The sequence below is a fragment of the Pseudorca crassidens genome, chromosome 10, assembly GCF_039906515.1.
Source record: "Pseudorca crassidens isolate mPseCra1 chromosome 10, mPseCra1.hap1, whole genome shotgun sequence".
NCBI classification, from domain to species: Eukaryota; Metazoa; Chordata; class Mammalia; order Artiodactyla; family Delphinidae; genus Pseudorca; species Pseudorca crassidens.
This window is the reverse complement of record NC_090305.1, coordinates 1,107,621-1,127,768: the sequence shown is the minus strand read 5'-3', so window position 1 is coordinate 1,127,768 and position 20,148 is coordinate 1,107,621. Positions and strand designations below refer to the sequence as shown.

The window sequence follows — 20,148 nt, the reverse complement described above, 5'->3', positions numbered from 1 at the left end:
TTGATTTAAAAACAAAATTATCAGCATTACCTAGTGTCTCACAGAAAAGAAAAAACTCTAGCAGATCACTTCACATTTAGCTTTGAGATGTTATCAGCCGTCAGCTTTCCAAGCACCCTTTACCCTTGGTAAGTGCAGTGCAGTGGAAACGCTAGCACGTACACGGGCGTCCAGCAGACTCAGTTCATCCCGAAGACCCGGCACGTTGCACACCTTCCCGGGAAGGTTCACATCAATCACGGAGAAACATCTGTCTTCCGTAAACACCACCCCAAGCGCCCTGCTTCTCGGAAAGTTGGGCCGAGGGAACCAGTGCAGATCCCCTCCCTGCCAAGCCTTGCGTCACGAGCCTTCGTGATCAATAAGAACATTGTGGTGGTTGTTCAGAGCTGATGTAGTTACTTGTCTGCAAGCCGACACTTGACTCAAAAGGCTGGTCTGGTTTCTGTGGTGCAAGTGTGGCCTTCGCTGGGCCTGTCCTGGCACCGAGCTCTGGGACTGCTCTGCCCGGGCAGCAGCTGGGCCCATCCCTCAGTTTCATAGTGAGTAACCCATCAGCCGGACCAGCGCCTCTGTGAGAGGACACGGTGTCTTTTCCGTCAGAACCACCGTGGCCCGTTAGTTAGTAGGAAGGAGGGAAAGGACAGAATTGAAAACCCATCAGATGCCTGGCTGTGGGCTCTTCAATTCTGGAGAGACAGAAAATGTGGTGGCCCTGCTTTTCTTAATAACTGGGATAAATGCAGATAGTGGTAGGCCACTGCACATCTAAGGATGAGATGAGGCGGAGATGCATGACTTAGAAAAAGTCTCTCCGTTCATAGTTGAGATGCACAGTGTTTCTTGGCTTTCCTGTAATCGGTTGATATGGTTTGTATATTAATTCATGTCAGGCTCTTAGAATTTCCTCTTGGAGTTTCTGTCTTCCTCCTTGAAAACTTTCTGTTTCATTTTCAGGGAAATGGAATCCTTTGGGTCTTACTGTTGAAATATAGTTTTGTTGTGTCCGATATTACTTTTAATTTCACCAATTGCGGGGTAAATAAACCATTGTGCAGTTGGAAAAAAAAAAATGGGCAGAAAGGCAGAATATGTTAAAGCCTCTTGCTTTTCGTTGCAGGGAGATTTCCCAACTGCAGCGGCTCTGTTCTGTTCTGCCTCTGGCTAACATCTCAAGATCAGTCATAAAGCTCCACGCAGATACTTTCATGTATTGGAAGAACAATATTTTGACACTCGTTGACACAGCAGAAAAATACAACCCCGAATTAGTGTTCAGGAGGACAGTGAAGACATTGTCCGTTCATATGAGATGCATGTGAGAATGTTGTGTTGTGTTAACAGAAAAGATGCCCCTCAGCCCTTGACCGTCAGCGTTTGCCGGGAGAACCGCTTCTGGTTCTTCACGGGATTAGACAGCTTTTTATTCTTAATCATGGGACTTGAGCAGTCATTGGTACTGTCAGACTACAGAAAATTCTAGGCACCAAAAAATACAGGTTTATTCTCCCTAGTCTAGCAATTTGAGTTAAGCTTCTCTCAAGTTTTTGTTTGGTTTTTCTTTTCTTTTTTGGGGTGGGGGCCACTTTAGAATATTTAAAGACTTGTTATGTTAACTATTTTGAAAATATTAATTCAATTTATCAAAGGCCTGATTTTCTAAATTTCATCTGAAGTTATAAAGACTCAAAAAAAAGTCTGTCACTATCTATGTGTTTTTAAAATAATCAAACTTTTAGGAGCTCTCTTGATTTTTTTTTAATTTGAAGAACATAAAGGAGCTTTTGCTTTAATCTTCAGCAGTGTGGAGGGGCTGTAGTCTGTAAATTACTGGGTTTTTTATATGTAGTGGAATTTCTCTCCTCCCGTGTCACTAGGCTCAAATATTACTGCTACAAGAAATGTTTTCTTAAATAGAACTAGCTTCCCTTCCCATCTCTCTCAATCAAGGACACTACTGAGTCAGCATCTAGGAAGTAATTATGATAACAGAAACACTAGAGTCATGGGCAAGACCAGGTTAAAAAGAGCAGCTTAACCTCCCAGAAGATCAACGCTTACGTGGTGTTTCTGTTGGGGTGTTCTTGTATTTCGCAACCAGAAAGTAAAGGCAGAATGATTAAATCTGAATCTATTCAAGCGCAGTTTGAAGAGTATGGAGGTGGAGTGACTCTTAAATTGAAATCCTGATCTCTGGGAATCAGGATGCTGTGCTGAAACACATTTGAAATGAGTTTCAATGAATGCGTTGAATGGGCACCAGCTCGCCGGTGACAAGGATGCTGCGTGTGCCGGGCCGAGGTCCTCAGGGATGCTGGACGGGCAGGCGCCGCGCTCGTGGGTCTAGGAGCAGACGGATGAGGGTTCTCAGAGCCCTCCCGCCGCGAGGTGTGCCCGCCGCCTCCCCGCTCCTGCCAGCGGTCAGCGGTCACCCCTTGGTCCCGGTGGCTCGGGGACGTGGCGTTCCTCCCTCCTCCCTGAGGATTCTGGGGCCCGGGTGCTGCCTTACCCCTTGGACCTGCCTTCTCGGCGCTGATGCATGGCTGCCCCCCGCCCCATGCAGGGACTGGTCCCCAGCTGTCTTCCTCCGAGCTCGTGGCACAGGGAGCAGAAACCAGCTCGAAGAAATTCAGGTGGAAAAGGAGTCATCCCAGGGGGCGCTGGGGCACGTCCCAGGCCGGGGCGGTGGAGTCGCTTGCCGTGCTCCGGGCGCCTGCCCCTCGCTCCCCCCAGGCCTGGGGTCCTGCCCTCCCTGCTTCTCGCCCAGCAGGTGTCCTGCCCTGGGCTCTGAGGTGCTCCTTCTGCCTCAGGCCTCCCCCCCCGGCCTCAGCAGGGCGCTGACCCCACTCCGGAGTCAGGCATCTCCGGTGCCCAGTGCCATCCTGCACATTCAGTCTCTGGGCCTCTGATCACAGGCTTTTTTGAGACCCCGATTGGCCCAGAATATGTCTGTGTCCACCCTTGATATGGGACTGGGAGTGGGGGAGGCACTGGGATGGGCCCCTGGCTGAGCGTAGCTCTGGCCTCACGCCTCCAGCTCAAGCCGGGGGTGGGGGGTGGGGGGGGCCTGCTTGGGACGGAGGTTGTCCGGAGCTCCCAGGCCTGATGTCTCCTGGAGGCTCGCTGGAGTTCATGTCTCAGAAGTTCCTCCTTAAGTCAAATGCTGGGCTCTTAGAGCCTTTTTCCTGCGTAAAGCGTGGATGCCCCTAAGCCAGGCTCTGCATCCTCCGTGTCTGCCCCCACCTGGCATCCTCCAGTGCCTGGCACTTTGTGGGCTTCCGTAAATACTTGCTGACCGACAGGTCCGGTCCCCGGGCTGGTCCGCACACGTCCACGCAGCTGTTCCTAACGACCATTTAGAATGGCAGAATTTCCACAGGAAAATGCATGGGAGTGTAATGCAGTGAAAAGAAAACGAAACAGGGGACTGAGGCTCTCGTCCCACCTCCGGCCAAACTAGCTGTGTGACTTCAGCCAGATCACATAACCTCTCTGGTTTCAGCTGCTTCCCCGCCTTTTTATGAGTTGAATTGAAAGACAGCATCTCTGAGGTCCTTTCCAACTATGAAAGTCTGTGGCTGTGAACAGAATGGGGATTAAATTCACTCCACCCTTTCACTCTGCATGCCATGTATGGACGCAGGACTTTGGTCCTGGAGATGAACTAGGTTCTCCCAGGTGCCAGGAACCCTCTCCAGCTGCGTAGCCACCGTCATCATCATCATGATAAATAATAGTCCTTGAGCGCTTACTCTGTTCCAGGCACTGTTCCAGGCACTGTTCATATATTAGCTAATTTCATCCTAAAAGCGACCCTACGAGGTTGGTGCCATTATTCTCATTTTTCTGAGGCCCTGGAAGATTAGGAACTTTCCAGAAGTCATGCAGTGACTCCTGGAGCCGAGGTTTAACCCGGGTGGTCTGACTCCAGGTCTGAGGACCACGGCACGCGCTGGTTCTCGGTGTGGTCCCCAGACCAGCAGCATCAGCTTTGCCCTGGAACCTGCTAGAAGTGCAGATTGTCAGGCCTCCCCCAGGCCTACTGAGTCGGCCTCGCTGGGGCTGGAGGAGGCCGGCGATCTGTGTGTTAACCTCCCAGGAGGCTCTGATGCACACAGACTCCAGCACCCCTGCCTGCTCCCTGAGCACCGGCTGTCATCGTGCCCGTAAGTGTCTCTCTGGGTCTTTGCTCCCCACTGTTCCCACTGGGAGGCAGGGGTGTGGTGTCACTGCCCATTGGTACACGAATGAGACAGGCATTCAAAAGTCAGACGGTCATAAACTGGGAGCTAGTTAGCCCACTTCTCAAGGTCTGTCTTCTAGTTGGCATCACCGATGTAGTCACTGCAGGAAAAGTCAGGTGGTGGAGACGAGGAAGGAGGGAGGGGAGAGGATGATCCGCCAGCTGTGTCCCGGGGTGAGCAGGCCGCCTCCACGAAGCCCTGCAGGTTGAGCGGCGGCGTGAGGGCAGCACACACACGAGAGGGGGCCCCTTCTCCCTCTGCGGGGCGGCTCCGTGGCCCGGCTGCCCCATGAGTGCCTGCCAGCCTCCTGTGTTCGTGGGCATACAAGGGGTGCCCAGGTGAGCTGAGATGTGCTGCGAACACAGAACGTGCACGGGGCTTCCAAGGCTCAGTGCATAGGAAAACAGCGTAAAATACCTTGATAATATTCTCTATTGAAACGACGATGTACTGCATACATTGGCTTATAAAGCATTAAAATTAGCTCTGCCCTTTCCTTTTCCTTTTTTAATGTGGCTAATAGAAAATGTTAAGTTATATATGTGGCTTGCATTGCATTTCTGTGGGGCAGCACCGTTTTAGGGAACCTTAGCTTGTAAAGTCCCGCTGCGTTTCCCTTAATGCACATAATGTGATGTGTTTATCAGGGTTAGTTACCGGTAACGATGGCTGTCAGTACTGGAACCCAGAGGTCCGTGGCGAGGCTCGGGCCTGTCACTCAAGGGAGCCCAGGACCAGCCCAGAAGCTGGGCGCCTCCGGTCAGAGTCAGACGAGAGGCAGAACTGGGTGCTCAGGACGGCTTTGAGGGGAAGGTCACAGCGAAGTCAGAGCTGCTTCCCAAGGGTGAGTTGAGGCAGCCCTGGGCCGGGAGCCACGAGCCGGGAGTGGCGGGCAGGTGGCCGGCCGTGCGCGTGGAGTCACTTCCTGCTGTGCAGCTGAGCCAGGAGCGAAGTCTGGGTGGCTCACCGGGCATGTGAGTGGGAGCAGGTATTGGAAGCACCTGGAAGGGGTAGGCGGCTGGGCTCCAGGAAACAGCACTTCTGGGAAGTGCGTTGTGACAGTCATGGTGTCGGGGCCCGTATGCCAGGTGTGAGTCCCTGAGCTAGTGTCAACCTGACCATCACTGCACGGTGCAAGGTAGGCAGAGCTGTGCAGGGACACTACAGCAGAGGCAACAATGCTTATGTTAAAGGCAAACGTAAGGATTTCATTGCTGTATTGAAACAGCTGAAATTACAGTCATCACAGGACTGCCCGCCCATCCTAAACGCCCTGTCACAGTGTGACTTTACTGCTTTTCTCATGGCGGGGGTGGGGGTGGGGGGCGTTCCCCTTTGTCTGGATTCGGGCTGTGCCTGCCACAGTAGTCCATGGAGGGGCACGGCGGGGCCTCCCGAGGCTTTAGGAGGCCTTGCAGATTCTGTTTTCTAGGTAGCTGGGCCAGGCTGGGTGAGAGGCTGCGGGGACAGGACACAAGGAGGAGGGCTGGGGGGCGGTCCAGCACGGAGGACCCAGGCCTGTGCGGGAGGCCATCTCGGCCAGCAGCCCGGGAAGCAGGGAGGAGCCGTCCTCCCGGATTCTGAACTCAGGGTCCTGAGCAGTAAAAAGGCTTAAGCCAGAGTTTCGGGATGGCTGATTAAGCAGCAGCCTTTGTCTGTATGTGCGTTTTCTCTTATGGTTCTTTCCTACGTTGTTTACGTGGTCACATAACCTTGGGTACATACCATGCTTCATGTGCTCACTCAGGGCACGTTGTGCTGGGCATACATGTCTGGCTGTAGAATTCGCTCCAATTAATTCCCAGTCCTAAAAGTCCCACACAATGACGTTCCGTAGGGCTGGACAATGTCTCTATCGATGCCCAGCCTTTCCTGCAGGACGACGGGAGGGACCCGGGTTCATGTCGGGGCCTGGCCTCCTGGCTGAGGGGCAGTGCGGACTGACCGGGGTTGGGCTGCTTGGGGCCCACACTCAGCCGATCAGCGCCGGGAAGTGAGGGCAGCCGTGTCCCGGGGCAGAGAGTGTCCTGATTTTGGAGAGAGGGTTTTGGGAGGACTTTAAAGTGGGGCTGCAGGCCCGCCCTGCACTTGCCTTCTCCTCACACCGTTCCACAGCAAGTATGCAGCCTTGTTCAAACAGGAAGAGTAATGGGAAAGCTGAGTGGGCCTGGGGAGAGGGCTGCAAGGGGGGACAAGGACCAAAACGAGACAGACCAAAAGCACATACGGGCCATAAGGAGTAGCAGCAAAGGCAAATACCACGGATTCAAAGAAGTTTACAGGCAGCGCAGTTTGGTTCCATTTGCCAGAAGCCGAGGAGGGCAGATTAGAGCCCGTGGGCCAGTCACGGGTTGTGTAAATAGCACGGCCGCACCCACCTCTTCCTGTGTTGTGTGTGGCCGCCTTGTGCTCCAGCGGCAGAGCTGAGCGGCTGTGTTACAGCATGTGGCTCGAAAGCCTAAAGTGTTTACTCTCTGGCCCTTTCAGAAAACGTTTGCAGACCCTGGACTTAAAGGAAATAAATGAAGGAGTTAAGCGAGAAGTAGTCAGTAAAGACACGGACAAGAGAGAGAAAATCATTCCAGAGGTTGAAGTCACATTAGCAAGAAACCTTTAAATAAGTGTTATTAGAAACAGGTGAACAAGCAGGAGGACATCACATAAATAGTAATAATAATATAATAATAATAATAATAATAATATGGAAGAGAACAAGGATAAGTATGATGGGGCAGCAAGTAACAGACCTGAACACAGAAGAAAAGAGATCCAACACATGCATAATTGGTGTGCCTGGAAAAGAAAAGGAGTGCGTGGAAGCATGGAAGAGATAAAATGTACTCAGAGATCAATAAATAACTACGCTACCTGACTCTGCATACAGAGAGAGCAGATGGTGCTCCAGAAAACTGGGTCAGAGTGATTCCCAGAGGACTAGAGCTTTCAGGCTGTATGTTGTGACCCCCAGCCTCGGACTTCGTAGCTTGGTGGACCTGGCTGGAACAGAAGGGCAGGGCAGTGCAAGTGTTGGTCTGGCCTCTTTCAGTGCATTGGTATCAATGTTGAATGATATGTTAATAGCAAGAGCTAGATAGCCTTCTAAATTTGTTTTATTATTTTTGGTGTTTTTAAAAATGTATCACCTAATGATTTTTTTCCTGTCCAGTAACTTTGTACTTTTCAAATGTCTAAAAGACCCTTAATCAAAGGAATCCACAAACAACAGTATTTTCACCCATGAAGAAATCAATAGACCGAGGTTTTGATTTTATGCTAGATGATTTTCTCAATACAGTTGTGTTTGTTAGTCATTTAGTACCTGTTTCCCAGCTATGTCAGAGTAAGGGGTACTCCCCCCGGGCTAACCCGAACTGTGTGCATCCCACAAAGCATAAGACCCAGCCTAGCCCAGGACTCCTTGAAGTCCTGATTCAAACTGAAAACACCAGGCTATCATGATGAAAGCAGCTACTGAACAGAGCTGAAAGAAAATGTATGTGAACGGTTCCACACTTAGAATCCTTTATGGGGAATTTTAATCTCCATTTGTTCAAATGCCTCTGATTTTTATTAGAATGATTTCATAGAATTTCTCCCCTATTTTATACATATATTTACATATATGTATATATATATTTATGTACGTGTATATGTTTAGATTATTTTTATGACAGTAGCCCGTAAAGCACAAAAGCACAGGACTGAGAAGGCAGCAGTCAGATGAACATAGTTAAACATAACCTTGATTAACAAATCTCGTTATTCATGGATGACAGCTCAGTTAATAAGTGTCCGTGGCTTGGATACTGAGCCGGAGGTTAATGGCAAGGTGGAAGCAATTGTCGAATCCAGGTTTTCAAGACAAACACACATCCCAGCCCGAAAGGCACGCGTGGAATCAAGGCTAGCTGGTCGGCTGTGGTGATGCCCTTTGGCTGTTCTCCACCACTGGTCCCGCTGGGAGCCACTGCAAGCTCCTGGGTCCAGGAAGGAGGAGGCCCCTCCACCGTGACTTCCACGTCGTGACCTGTACGGCCGAAGAGCAGGTGTGGGAGAGGAGTATTTTTTTTTTTTGGCGGGGGTGGGGGGATTTTTTAAAGTTTTATTTTGACTTCTCTAAACTAGGTTTGTAAAACAGATAGATTCGCTGTATAGTCACAAGAGAGCACGTATCCAAATGGAGCGGATGCTTATAACCACCTAGACTTGGCCTTCAGGCGTCAGTGACGTGGAGTCGGGTTCCCCCTGGACTTTATACGCCTTAAAAGCAAGATGAATATGGGACATGGTTGGAGAACTGCGCTGTTCATTTGCCATCAGGAGACATTTTGATGTTGAAGAATCCCAAGCCTTGGTGCACTCCTCCCTGTGGGATGGATTAAAACATAAAAAGCAGGCGATGTTTCCGTTTGCACTGGTGATCAGGGCAGGGCAGAGGTAATTAAGTGTGTGAGGAGGTGGGGGAGTCAGTCGTATCCTTATGGGGCCCCTCATTCCGGGAGGGACGGGCCCAGAGTGCAGACGCCTGAAACCTGTCACCTCAGGAGCGTTTCTGCACCGGAAGCCGGAGCTGGGTAGGGACTTGAGCACGGGGTGGCCGGCCGAGTCGTGGGTCACATGGCCCGCATGTGAACAGGAAGGTGAGGAGAGGTGAACCTTCGCCTCGGCCGTGCCATCCATCAGGGAAGAAATGGACCAGATCAGCGTGTGCAGCTGCGTGAGGACGTGCAGGCCGGGGCGCTTCCCACACAGGGGCCTTTGTGCTGGACACGACTGGGCATCGCGACGGGCCGCGCGGCCCCGGCTCGGTGGCAAATTCCTAACCCACGATCACCGCAGAGCACCAACTTGTTCATCTGGTCTGGAGTGTCACCGGCCTTCATTTACCAGTCAGAGACGATTCATTATGCTCAGTGGAAATTCAAACAAAGCCTTTCCCTCTGCGTTTTAAAACCAGTAAACTATTCAGTAATAACAAATAAATCTGGAGCTGTACATCCTTTCCCGCCCATTCCCAGGCTGGAGTCTGGGACAGGATGAACTTTAAAGGAAATGCCTAGAAATTGGTAGGTCAAAGGCCACGGATGGTCGGCTGGAAAAGAAAAGGGCAGATTCTTGGCACTCAGCTGTGGTGAAAGTGAGGGCCTCCTGTGTGCCCGGATTCCCGGTGGGGATGGAACGAGCACCAGGGAGCTGGTGCCGGTGTCTCAAGTAATCCACCCGCAACCAGTCATCGTCTTTTCTCCCTTTATTTTTAGCAGCCCTTGCTTTCTTTCACATGATTAAAAATATGATTTTTTCAAAACCATTCCAGCCCAACATAGTGTTTAAAAGAAATAAAATAAGCTGAGCAGTCCTGAAAGACCTACTTGAAATGTTATTTTTAGAATGGAAAGTCAAGTAAAACACCCTTAAGTACATACACTAATCCCTCAGAAAAACGTTCAGATAGAAATTCTAGCCAGAAGCATAATTTAACTTTTCCTAAAAACTTTGGAAGCATTTTGAAGAAAGCCAAAACGTGCGTGTGTGTGTGTGTGTGTGTGCGTCTGTGTGTGTGTGTGTGTGTGTGTGTGTGTGTGTGTGTGCGCGCGCGCACACAGCACGTGAGAGGGTCAGCTTAGTTGGGGAGGTGCCCAAAGGGCAGCTCGGGCCAGTATAGCCAGTGCGCTATGCCATCGTCCCAGGGAAACCTGGAGAGACACAGGCCATGCCAGGGCCCAGGATGGAGGGTTCCCAGGCCGAGGAGGAGGGCATTCCAGGCTGGGTGGACGCCTGCAAGACGCGGACGCCAAGAGGGACCTCTCACCTCTGCTGGTGCCCGCGGCCAGGGCACCTCCGAGGAGCTGAGCAGCCAAGGGCGCTGGCCCGGGCCGACCCTCGGGGCCGCACGCGCCGCCCCGCCGAAGAGGGCAGCTCGCATCATTTTGTGCCCTCTTAGAACCGGCCAGGCTTTGTTATTAATATAATTCATGTAAAAGTTTTAAAGTGCTATAAATAAATTCATCAGCTATAATCTCTCAGTGCAAAACAAAACTGCAGATCTTTCAGGAATGCGAACAAACCCCTCTCCTGCCAGGACGATTCCGTCCGATGCTTCTCAGCACGTCCCTGACCTGCGTCTGCTTCCAGCGCCCCACCCGGGGGCCGCCTCTCCAAGGCGTGTGAAATTGCCGAAAGCCTTGTCTTCTGCAGGACAAAAATACAATTTAAAACAATCTGGAAATAGACCGAAATAGTCACAAGAAAAAACTTCGAGTACAGGAGAAACGTGCGCGTTTCTGTTTTTTAGAAGGCTGCCATAAATTGCAATGAATAAAGAAGAATTAAACTTTACTTAAACTAAATCAGCAAAAACTTTGCTGACTGTGTTTTCTAAAAGAAAATAAGCGGCTCCATTGATCTCAGAAACCTAGTTTTCAGCTTATCCCACAGCAGCTGGGGAGACACCAACCAATAGTTTTCTATAGATGTTACAACAAGAGTTCAATGCACATAATATTGGGGACTCTGTGTTCTGATGAGGTGACTATTGCTTTCACCTATTTTATTTGGAAAAGTGGGTGTGAGTGATGAAAAAAATTGATTTTTTAAAAATTTTTTATTGAAGTATAGTTGGTTTATAATGTGTTTTAGACGTACAGCAAAGTGATCCAGTTATACATATATATGTGTATATACATATGTATATTCTTTTTCAGATTCCTTTTCATTATAGGTTATCGCATTGAGTTGTTTTTTGTTGTTTTTTTTTGTCTTAGATTTTTTTCCTAAAGAGACTGCTGTCAGATACCAGCTATACTTAATTTTGTAAAATCTTCATCTTCTGTCTGTGTAAACAAACCTTTAAAATCAGTGCGTGGCTGCAAGCTATAGAACCTCTGGGCCCGGCTGCTACGGAGAGAGCCGTCTGAGCTGAGTTGGGAGCCCTGTTCTGGGTCTTTCACCTGCAGCTAGACTTCTGGCTCTCCTTGAAAAAGCCCGTCTGTGAGATGCGCCCACCGAGCCCCTGACCTTCAAACACAGCTACTGAAACCTTAACTCTGCGCAGACGTCTTCACTGCCAGATAACTTGTTAAAAGTGCTGTTCGTTATGTGATTGTTTTTCCGTTAAGGATTGTTGAACATTTTGCTTTACCGTGTCACCGCAGTGGTAAATTTCCAACTTTACTGTTAAGAAATTTGGTCCTACTTTGGAGGATAAACACCTATCCTTAAATGATGTTTTCTTGCCTTCCTTCCATGATTCTTAAATATCCTTTGAAAAGGTTATTCAGTGCAGACGCTCTTCAGCATCTCCTACGTGTGAACTGTAGTCCAAGGTCCTGCTGCAGACAGAGGTGCTGCAACAGCTGCCCGGCCTGTGCACCTGGGATGTACCCAGAGGTCCCCAGATGATTCTGTCTCACGTTAGAGTTTGAGAACCACGACTGCCGCGGTTAGGATGGTGGACTAGACTCATCGTCACCGTCTGTCTACACAGGTTAAAGCATCTAAACAAGGAGGCTGTTAGCCCTTGGTAGCCAGGGTCACCACACCAGAATCCGAGGAAGTGAAACTTCACCAGTAGCTCACCCGGCTTCCCAGATAATCAAATAATTGCTTTGCTCTGTTTCGCTTCACTTCTACTCTGTAAAAGCCTTGTGCCCCTGTCCCTGCGTGGGGAGCCTCCTGAACACCTTTGGAATCAACGTGTGCTCAGATAAACTCCTGAGAGCTTTTGCGTGCCTTGGTTTACCTGTTAGCACTGTCCCTGTCCGTGATGTGCGTTGGTGACGTGATAGTTCCCGAGGGGCAGCTGGGTCCAGCTTTCACGTGGCTCTGCCTCTCTTTCTAGGCCATGTGGCTGATGCTACAGAACGATGAACCCGAGGACTTTGTCATAGCCACGGGGGAGGTCCACAGCGTCCGGGAATTCGTAGAGAAGTCGTTTCTGCACATCGGAAAAACCATCGTGTGAGTATGACTGATGGACGTTTGTCAGACGTGTGCTCGCTGTTCTGCCTGCATTTTGTCTTTTTCCCTCTTTGCTCTTGTAAAGCATGAAGCAGGGACTCGGTCCCAGTTATAGTGAGAGTCAGATGTTTGTCACCATCTAAACTCAGTTTTTTAAAAATTTCTTTTCTCTTCTTAATTTTTAAATATGTTTTTAAGGTGTTTACTTTTTTAACTTTAAATTTTGTATCATGGTTTATACTCAGTTTACTAGGATTTTACTGTTGCTAATTGCTCTTAACAGATCAATGTGATAACATAAAAGTTACACAAACTTTTTTCAGTACTTTCAATTTATATTTTAAATTTTTGAAACCATAGAAACTTACAGAAAAGTTTCAAATACATGACCAGCATAATTCTTTTCTCTGAACCATTGAGAGTAGGCCCCGTCCCCCTGACTTCTGTGTGTATTTCCTATAAACAGAGACATTGTCGAACATGAATGCAGCGCAGCCGTCAGGGTCAGGAAGTGGCGCTGCTGAGCGAGCACCGTCTCACCCGCAGGCCTCACCCGAGTCTTGCAGCTGCTGAGCGAGCACCGTCTCACCCGCAGGCCTCACCCGAGTCTTGCAGCTCCACTTTATACCACGCGATCCACACACCACAGCTACTTGTTGCATTACACAAATTTTGAAGTCAGATTTTCATTGGAATATTTGAAAGATTGGGGGGAAGTCCTTCACTACAGGTGGAAGGTTCTTTTTTGGTGATTGTATTATTGAGATAAAATATACATAACATAAAATTTACCATCTTAATAATTTTCAGGCATACAGTTCAGTGGCATTACGTATACTCACAGTGTTGGGCAACCATCACCGCCATCCGTCCACAGAACTCTTTCTTCTCCCGAAACTGAAACTGCTCCCATTAAACCCTAACTCCCCTCCCCCTCCCCCAGCCCCTGGCAGCCACCATTCTACTCTCTGTCTCTGAGTGTGATGACTCCAGGGACCTCATATCAATGGAATCACACAGTATCTGTCCCTCTGTGACTGGCTTATCTCGCTGAGCCTGATGTCCTCGGGTTCCATCCTGTGTCAGCACTTCACTCCTGTTTAAGGCTGAGTAATATTCCGTTGTGTGGATGGACCACGTGTTGCTTGTCCATCATCTGTTAACCCCTGGGTGGCCCCCACCTTTGGGCTGTTGTGAATGCTGCTGCTGTGAACACGCGTATACAAGTATCTGTTTCAGTCCCTCCCTGCTTTCCGTTCTTTGGCTTATAAACTTAGGAGTGGAATTTCTGGGTCGTACGGTAATTCTGTGTTTAACTCTTTGAAGATCTTTCAAACATTTTTCCAAGATTCACTTTTAAAATATAAGAAAGGACTTCTATTTCTAGCTATGATGGAATAACAGAAATCAGATTAAACCTTCTATCTTGAAAAACTAGGAAACTATATGAAATACATAAAACACCGTTCGGGCGACGGGCAGTGCAGGACCGTGATCCCTGGTAGAAAAGGAGCAGATGAGATGAGCCCTGCATTCACCCGGGTTTCCTGGAGACATGGTCTCCACCAGGGAGCGTGGCAGAGGAACTTCAACAGAGAACAGCCGTTTGCTGAGAGCCGGGGAGGTGGAGGGCAGAATTCAGAGTCTGAGGCACCTGGATGTTGTGGGGCCGTGCGATGAGGAGCCCGTGGCATGGTGATCCGCAAAGAAAAAGAGTTCCCAAAGCGTGCATAAGGATCCCACTGAGTCCTTGCTGAATATTAAGAAGACATTCCACGAGCTTGGATGAGGAACTGCCTGGGAGGTGGAATTGAAGGTTTCTTAGAGCGTTCCCAGGCTTGGGAGGCACATGAGCTTCAGCTGTAATGGAGAGACCTCGTTCTCACTCAGTGACCATCCTCACTCAGGGGATGAAGCAAGATTCCAGAAGAGCTATGCCTCAGTGATGGGACTGATTCCCAGAGTAAAGGCTGCTCTAGACCCAGGCTAACAAAGCTTAAACACAAACTTCCAAGGGATCAAACTGGATACAAATAACTTAGCCTTCGACCATTGCAAAGCCCAGTGTTCTTCAAAGGAATACAGTAAAATCTAGACTCAAAAGCGTAACGTTTCTTTTTCTTTTGATTTTTATTGGCGTATGAGTTGCTTTACAGTGTTGTGTTAGTTTCTGCTGTGCAGCAAAGTGCGTCGGCCATACGTATACATATGTCCCCTTTTCTTTGGGTTTCCTTCTCCTTTAGGTCACCACAGAGCACTGAGTAGAGTACCCTGTGCTATACAGCAGGTTCTCATTAGTTATCTCTTTTATACGGAGTATCAATAGTGTATATCTGTCAATCCCAATCTTCCAGTTCATCCTAACCCCCACCCTTCCCCATTGATATCCATACGTTTGTTCTCTACGTCTGTGTCTCTGTTTCTGCTTTGTAAATAAGATTGTCTATACCAGTTTTTTCAGATTCCACATATATGTGTTAATACAGCAGTCCCTGACCTTTTTGGCACCAGGGACCGGTTTTGTGGAAGACAGTTTTTCCACAGGGGGAGGGGGGGATGGTTGAGGCCATAATGCGGGCGATGGGAAGCGGCTGTAATTACAGATGAAGCTTGGCTCGCTCGCCCACCGCTCACCTCCTGCTGCGCAGCCCAGTTCCTGACAGGCCACAGACTGGTAGCAGTCCACAGCCCAGGGGTTAGGGACCCCTGCATTAACATACAGTATTTCTTTTTCTCTTTCTGACTTACTTCACTCTGTATGACGGTCTCTAGGTCCATCCACATCTCTACAAATGACCCAATTTCATTCCTTTTTATGGCTGAGTAATATTCCACTGTATATATGTGCCACATCTTCTTTATCCATTCCTCTGTCGGTGGACACTTAGGTTGCTTCCATGTCCTGGCTATTGTAAACAGAGCTGCAGTGAACACTGTGGTACATGACTCTTTTTGAATCATGGTTTTCTCAGTGTATATGCCCAGTAGTGGGATTGCTGGGTCATATGGTAGTTCTATCTTTAGTTTTTTAAGGAACCTCCATACTGTTCTCCATAGCAGCTGTATCAATTTACGTTGCCACCAACAATGCGTGAGGGTTCCCTTTTCTCCACACCCTCTCCAGCATTTGTTTGTGGATTTTTTTTAATGAATTTATTTATTTATTTGTTTTTTATTTATTTATTTTTGGCTGCACTGGGTCTTCGCTGCTGCACATGGGCTTTCTCTAGTTGTGGTGAGCAGGGGCTACTCTTCGTTTCAGTGCATGGGCTTCTCATTGCGGTGGCTTCTCTTGTTGCAGAGCACAGGCTCTAGGCCCATGGGCTTCAGTAATTGTGGCATACGGGCTCAGTAGTTATGGCTCACGGGCTCTAGAGCGCAGGCTCAGTAGTTGTGGTGCACGGACTTAGTTGCTCCACAGCATGTGGGATCTTCCCGGACCAGGGCTTGAACCCGTGTCCCCTGCATTGGCAGGCAGGTTCTTAACCACTGCGCCACCATGGAAGTCCTGTTTGTGGATTTTTTTTGATGATGGTCATTCTGACTGGTGTGAGGTGATACCTCATTGTAGTCTTGATTTGCATTTCTCTAATAATTAGTGATGTTGAGTCTTTTCATCTGTTTGTTGGCCATCTGTATGTCTTCTTTGGAGAAATGTCTATTTATGTCTTCTGCCCATGTTTTGATTGCATGGTTTGTTGTTTTGATATTGAGCTGCATGAGCTGTTTGTATATTTTGGAGATTAATCCTTTGTCAGTTGCTTCATTTGCAAATATTTTCTCCTATTCTGAGGGTTGTCTTTTCTTCTTGTTTATGGTTTACTTTGCTGTGCAAAAGCTTTTAAATTTAATTAGCTCCCATCGTTTATTTTTGTTTTTATTCTCATTACTCTAGGCGGTGGGTCAAAAAAGCCTTTGCTGTGACTTATGTCAAAGAGTGTTCTGCCTATGTTTTCCTCTAAAAGTTTGATAGTGACTCGCCTTACATTTAAGTCTTTAATCCATTTTGAGTTTATTTTTGTATATGATGTTAGGGAGTGTTCTAATTTCATTCTTTTACATGTAGCTGTCCAGTTTTCCCAGCACCACTTATTGAAGAGGCTGTCTGTTCTCCATTGTATATTCTTGCCTCCTTTGTCAAAGATAAACCCAGGCACATATGGTCACCTTATCTCTGGGCTTTCTATCCTGTTCCATTGATCTGTATTTCTCTTTTTGTGTCAGTACCACACTGTCTTGATTACTGTAGCTTTGTAGTGTAGTTTGAAGTTGGGGAGCCTGATTCCTCCAGCTCCATTTTTCTTTTCAAGATTGCTTTTACTATTCAAGGTATTTTGTGTTTCCATACAAATTGTAAAATTTTTTGTTCCAGTTCTGTGAAAAATGCCTTTGGTAATTTGATAGATTGCATTGAATCTGTAGATTGCTTTGGGTAGTTTTGTCATTTTCACAATATTGATTCTTACAATCCAAGAACATGGTATATCTCTCCATCTGTTTGTGTCACCTTTGATTTCTTTCATCACTTTCTTATAGTTTTCTGCATACAGGTCTTTTGCCTCCTTAGGCAGGTTTATTCCTAGGTATTTTATTCTTTTTGTTGCAATGGTAAACGGGATCGTTTCCTTAGTTTTTAATGTTCAGCATTCAACCAAAAATTAGTAGGACTGTCATGAAGCAGGAAAATGTGACCAAAAACCAAGGGGAAAATCCATCAATAAAAGCAGACTGAGGAATACAAAAGATGATGGTATGAGTGCATAAAGAAGGTAAAATAGCTGTTATAACTATGTCAAGTATTTTAAAAAAAAACATGAGTATAGTGAGGAGAGATAAGGAAATATATTTGTTTTTTAAAGAGCCAAATGGAACTTTTAGAGATGAAAAATTAAGTATCGCTGTTGGCATTGAGAATAGATTAGATACTACAGAAGAAAAACTAGTAAACTTAGAGACATAATACTAGAAAGGACCCAAGATGAAGCACAGGAAGAAAAAGACTGGAGGAAAAAAAAAAGAGGAACAGAGTTTGATTTGATTAACCTGTGAGAGAAAATCAGGCAATCTAATATATGTGTAATCAGAGTATCAGGGAAAAAGCGGGGAGGGCACAGGAAAAGAATTAAGTAACAGCCAAAAATTTCTCAAATTACTGAAAATAAATGCTAAAGAGAAAAAATTTAAAGCAGCAAGATAAAAAATGGAATTATTTGCAGAGGAACAAATATAGGAAAGTTTTGTTGCCAGAAACTACGCAAGGCAAGAAGACCTTGGAGCAACGTCTTTAAACTGCGGGAAGCAACCTGAACCTTGAGTTCTGTACCTGAGGAAACCATCCCAGAAATGGAGGTGAATTAAAGACTTTCCAGACAAACAAAGGCTGAGATGGTTCATCGCCAGCAGTCATTTAGGCGGAAGGAAAACGATGCTAGTTTGAAGCTTGAATCTCTACGGAAGAATGAATCGCAAGAGAAATAGCCAAAATGTGGGAAAATATAAACGTTTTCCCCTCGTTTTAAAATTTCTTTGAAGGTGAGTGACTGTTGAAAGTAAAAATAATGAAAATACATTATGAGGTTTCTACTACATATGTAAATAAATTGTATAACAACAGTAGCACAAAGAGTGGGGACAGGATGGAAGCAATGCATCATTACTGCAAAGATTCTTACACCAGATGGGAATTGGTGTGATATTATTTGAAGACAGACTGCAATTAGTTAACGTATGTACTGCACACTCTAGAGAAACTACTAAAACGAAACAAAATGAAAAGTAGCCATAAGCCAATAGTGGAGTCAAAATGCAATCCTAAAAAATACTCACCTAAAAGAAAGTGGGAGAAGGGGGAGTGTGAACAAATAACAGGTGGGACAGGTAGGAAACAAGTCACAGCTATATTGATAACTATATCCATTCTAAGTGCTCTAAATACTCTAATTAAAAGGGCGATATAGTTGGACTTGATTTAAAAAAAGCAATATGCTGGCTACAAGAGACACACTTTATATATAAACACAGATAGTTTAAAAGTAAAAAGATGAAAAAGTAAAACGTCCAAACACTAACCATAAGGAAACTGGAGTGGCTATATTTATATGGGACAAAACAGACTTCATTTAATTAGAAGGAATAAAGAGTCATTTCATAATTTTAAAGGGGTTGATTCTTCATGAACACATAGTACTTTTTAACGTATCTACACCCAGTTATAGATACTTCAAAATAGTGACAGAACTGATCGGAAAAAAAGACAAATGAACTTTATGCTTGTGTACTTCAACACTCCTTTCTTTGTAACTGACAGAACGAGCAGAGAGAAAATACCTGTGGATACAGAAGACCTGAACAACATAGTAAACTTACTTGACCTAATTGACATTTCTAGAGCTTACCACCCAACACACTTCTAAATAACTCACAGGTTTAAAGAGAAATCACAGGGGAAATTAGAATATATTTTGAATTAAATGAAAATGAAAACAGCATATCAAAATATGTGGGAGACTGCCAAAGCAATGCTTGAAGAGAAATTTGTGGCTTTGAATACTAACATTAAAAAAGAAGAAAGAGCCCAAACCAGTTATCCAAGTTTCCATCTTAAGAAGCTAGACAAAGAAGAACAAATTAACCCCAATGCAAACACAAAGAAGGAAATAATAAAGATAAAAGCAGAGATCAATGAAATGGAAAACAGAAAAACAGTGGAGAGAATCAGTGCAACCAAAACCTGTATAAAGCTCTATCCAGGAAAAAAAGAGAAGACAGAAATTATATGTAGTAGAAATAAAAGAGTGAACATCACTACTGATCCTCCAGACATGAACAGAATAGTAAGAAAATATTATGAACAGCTTTCTGCCAACGACTTTTTCAAATTAGAGGAAATGGGCAACTTTCATGAAAGACACAAATTGCCAAAAGTGACTTCAAAATATGTATAAATCTTCGTAGCTCTGTGTCTGTGAAAGGAAGAAGGTAATACCCCTTCTGTACTCACTCAGAAGAGAGAACACTTCCCAACTCATTGATGAGGCCAGCATTACCCTGATGCTAAAAATAAAAATGTTACATGAAAAGAAAGATACTGACTAGTATTCCATGAGAGCAAAGAAACATAAAAGGACTAACAAAATATTAGCAAATTGAATCTATCGATATATAAAAAGTTGGTACTCCATGACCAAGTGGGATGTATTCTAGAAATGCAAGCTTGGTTTAACATTTGAAAATCAATATAATTCACCATATTAAGAAAACAAAAGAGAAGCCATATGATTGTTTTCAACAGAGGCAGAAAAAGGCATTTGACAAAATTTAACAACTATTATTAAAAAATAATAAAATAAAATAAAATAAAACTTTCAACACACTAGGAATAGAAGGAAATTTCCTCACGCTGATAAATGGCCTCTGAGAAAAACCAACAGTTAACATTATACTTAATGTTGAGAGACTGAATAATTTTCTCCTAAAAATGAGGCTCAGGGCAAGGATATCTGCTTTTATCCAACTTTTCAACATTGTCCTGGACCCTAGCCAAAAGAAAAAAACAAAAAGAAATGAAAGGAAGATGTATATCTGTCTTATTCACAGATAGCACGATATAGTACATAGAAAACCTAAGTGATCTACCCAAAAAGCTACTAAAACTAACAAGTGCATTTAGCAATGTCACATGATACGAGGTCTATATATAGAAGTCATTGTATTTCTATGTACTGCCATGGAACAGCTGGAAATTGAAATTTGTAAAAAAGCACATTACCACTTAAAATAGAATCAGAAAAATGAAATAGAGATGAACTTAATAAAATACACAAAAGATCTGTACACCACAATCTAAAAGACATAGATGAGAGAAATCAAAAAAGCCCTAAATAAATGGAGAGATACACTACGTTCTTGGATTGGAGGACTTGATGGGGTGCCAGTTCTCTTCAAGTTA

General features: G+C 45.8%; 1 protein-coding gene across 3 annotated transcripts in view; it reads left to right on the top strand.

Annotated features, from left to right (window-relative positions):
- The window catches only part of GMDS (GDP-mannose 4,6-dehydratase), a 479,216-nt gene that overhangs the window by 374,583 nt on the left and 84,485 nt on the right, over positions 1 to 20,148 (top strand). For all 3 annotated transcript variants that reach the window (XM_067751843.1, XM_067751842.1, XM_067751841.1), the window contains one exon: positions 12,082 to 12,200. In XM_067751843.1, coding sequence (XP_067607944.1) covers positions 12,082 to 12,200 — 119 coding nt within the window. The remainder of the gene's footprint in view (positions 1 to 12,081; positions 12,201 to 20,148) is intronic.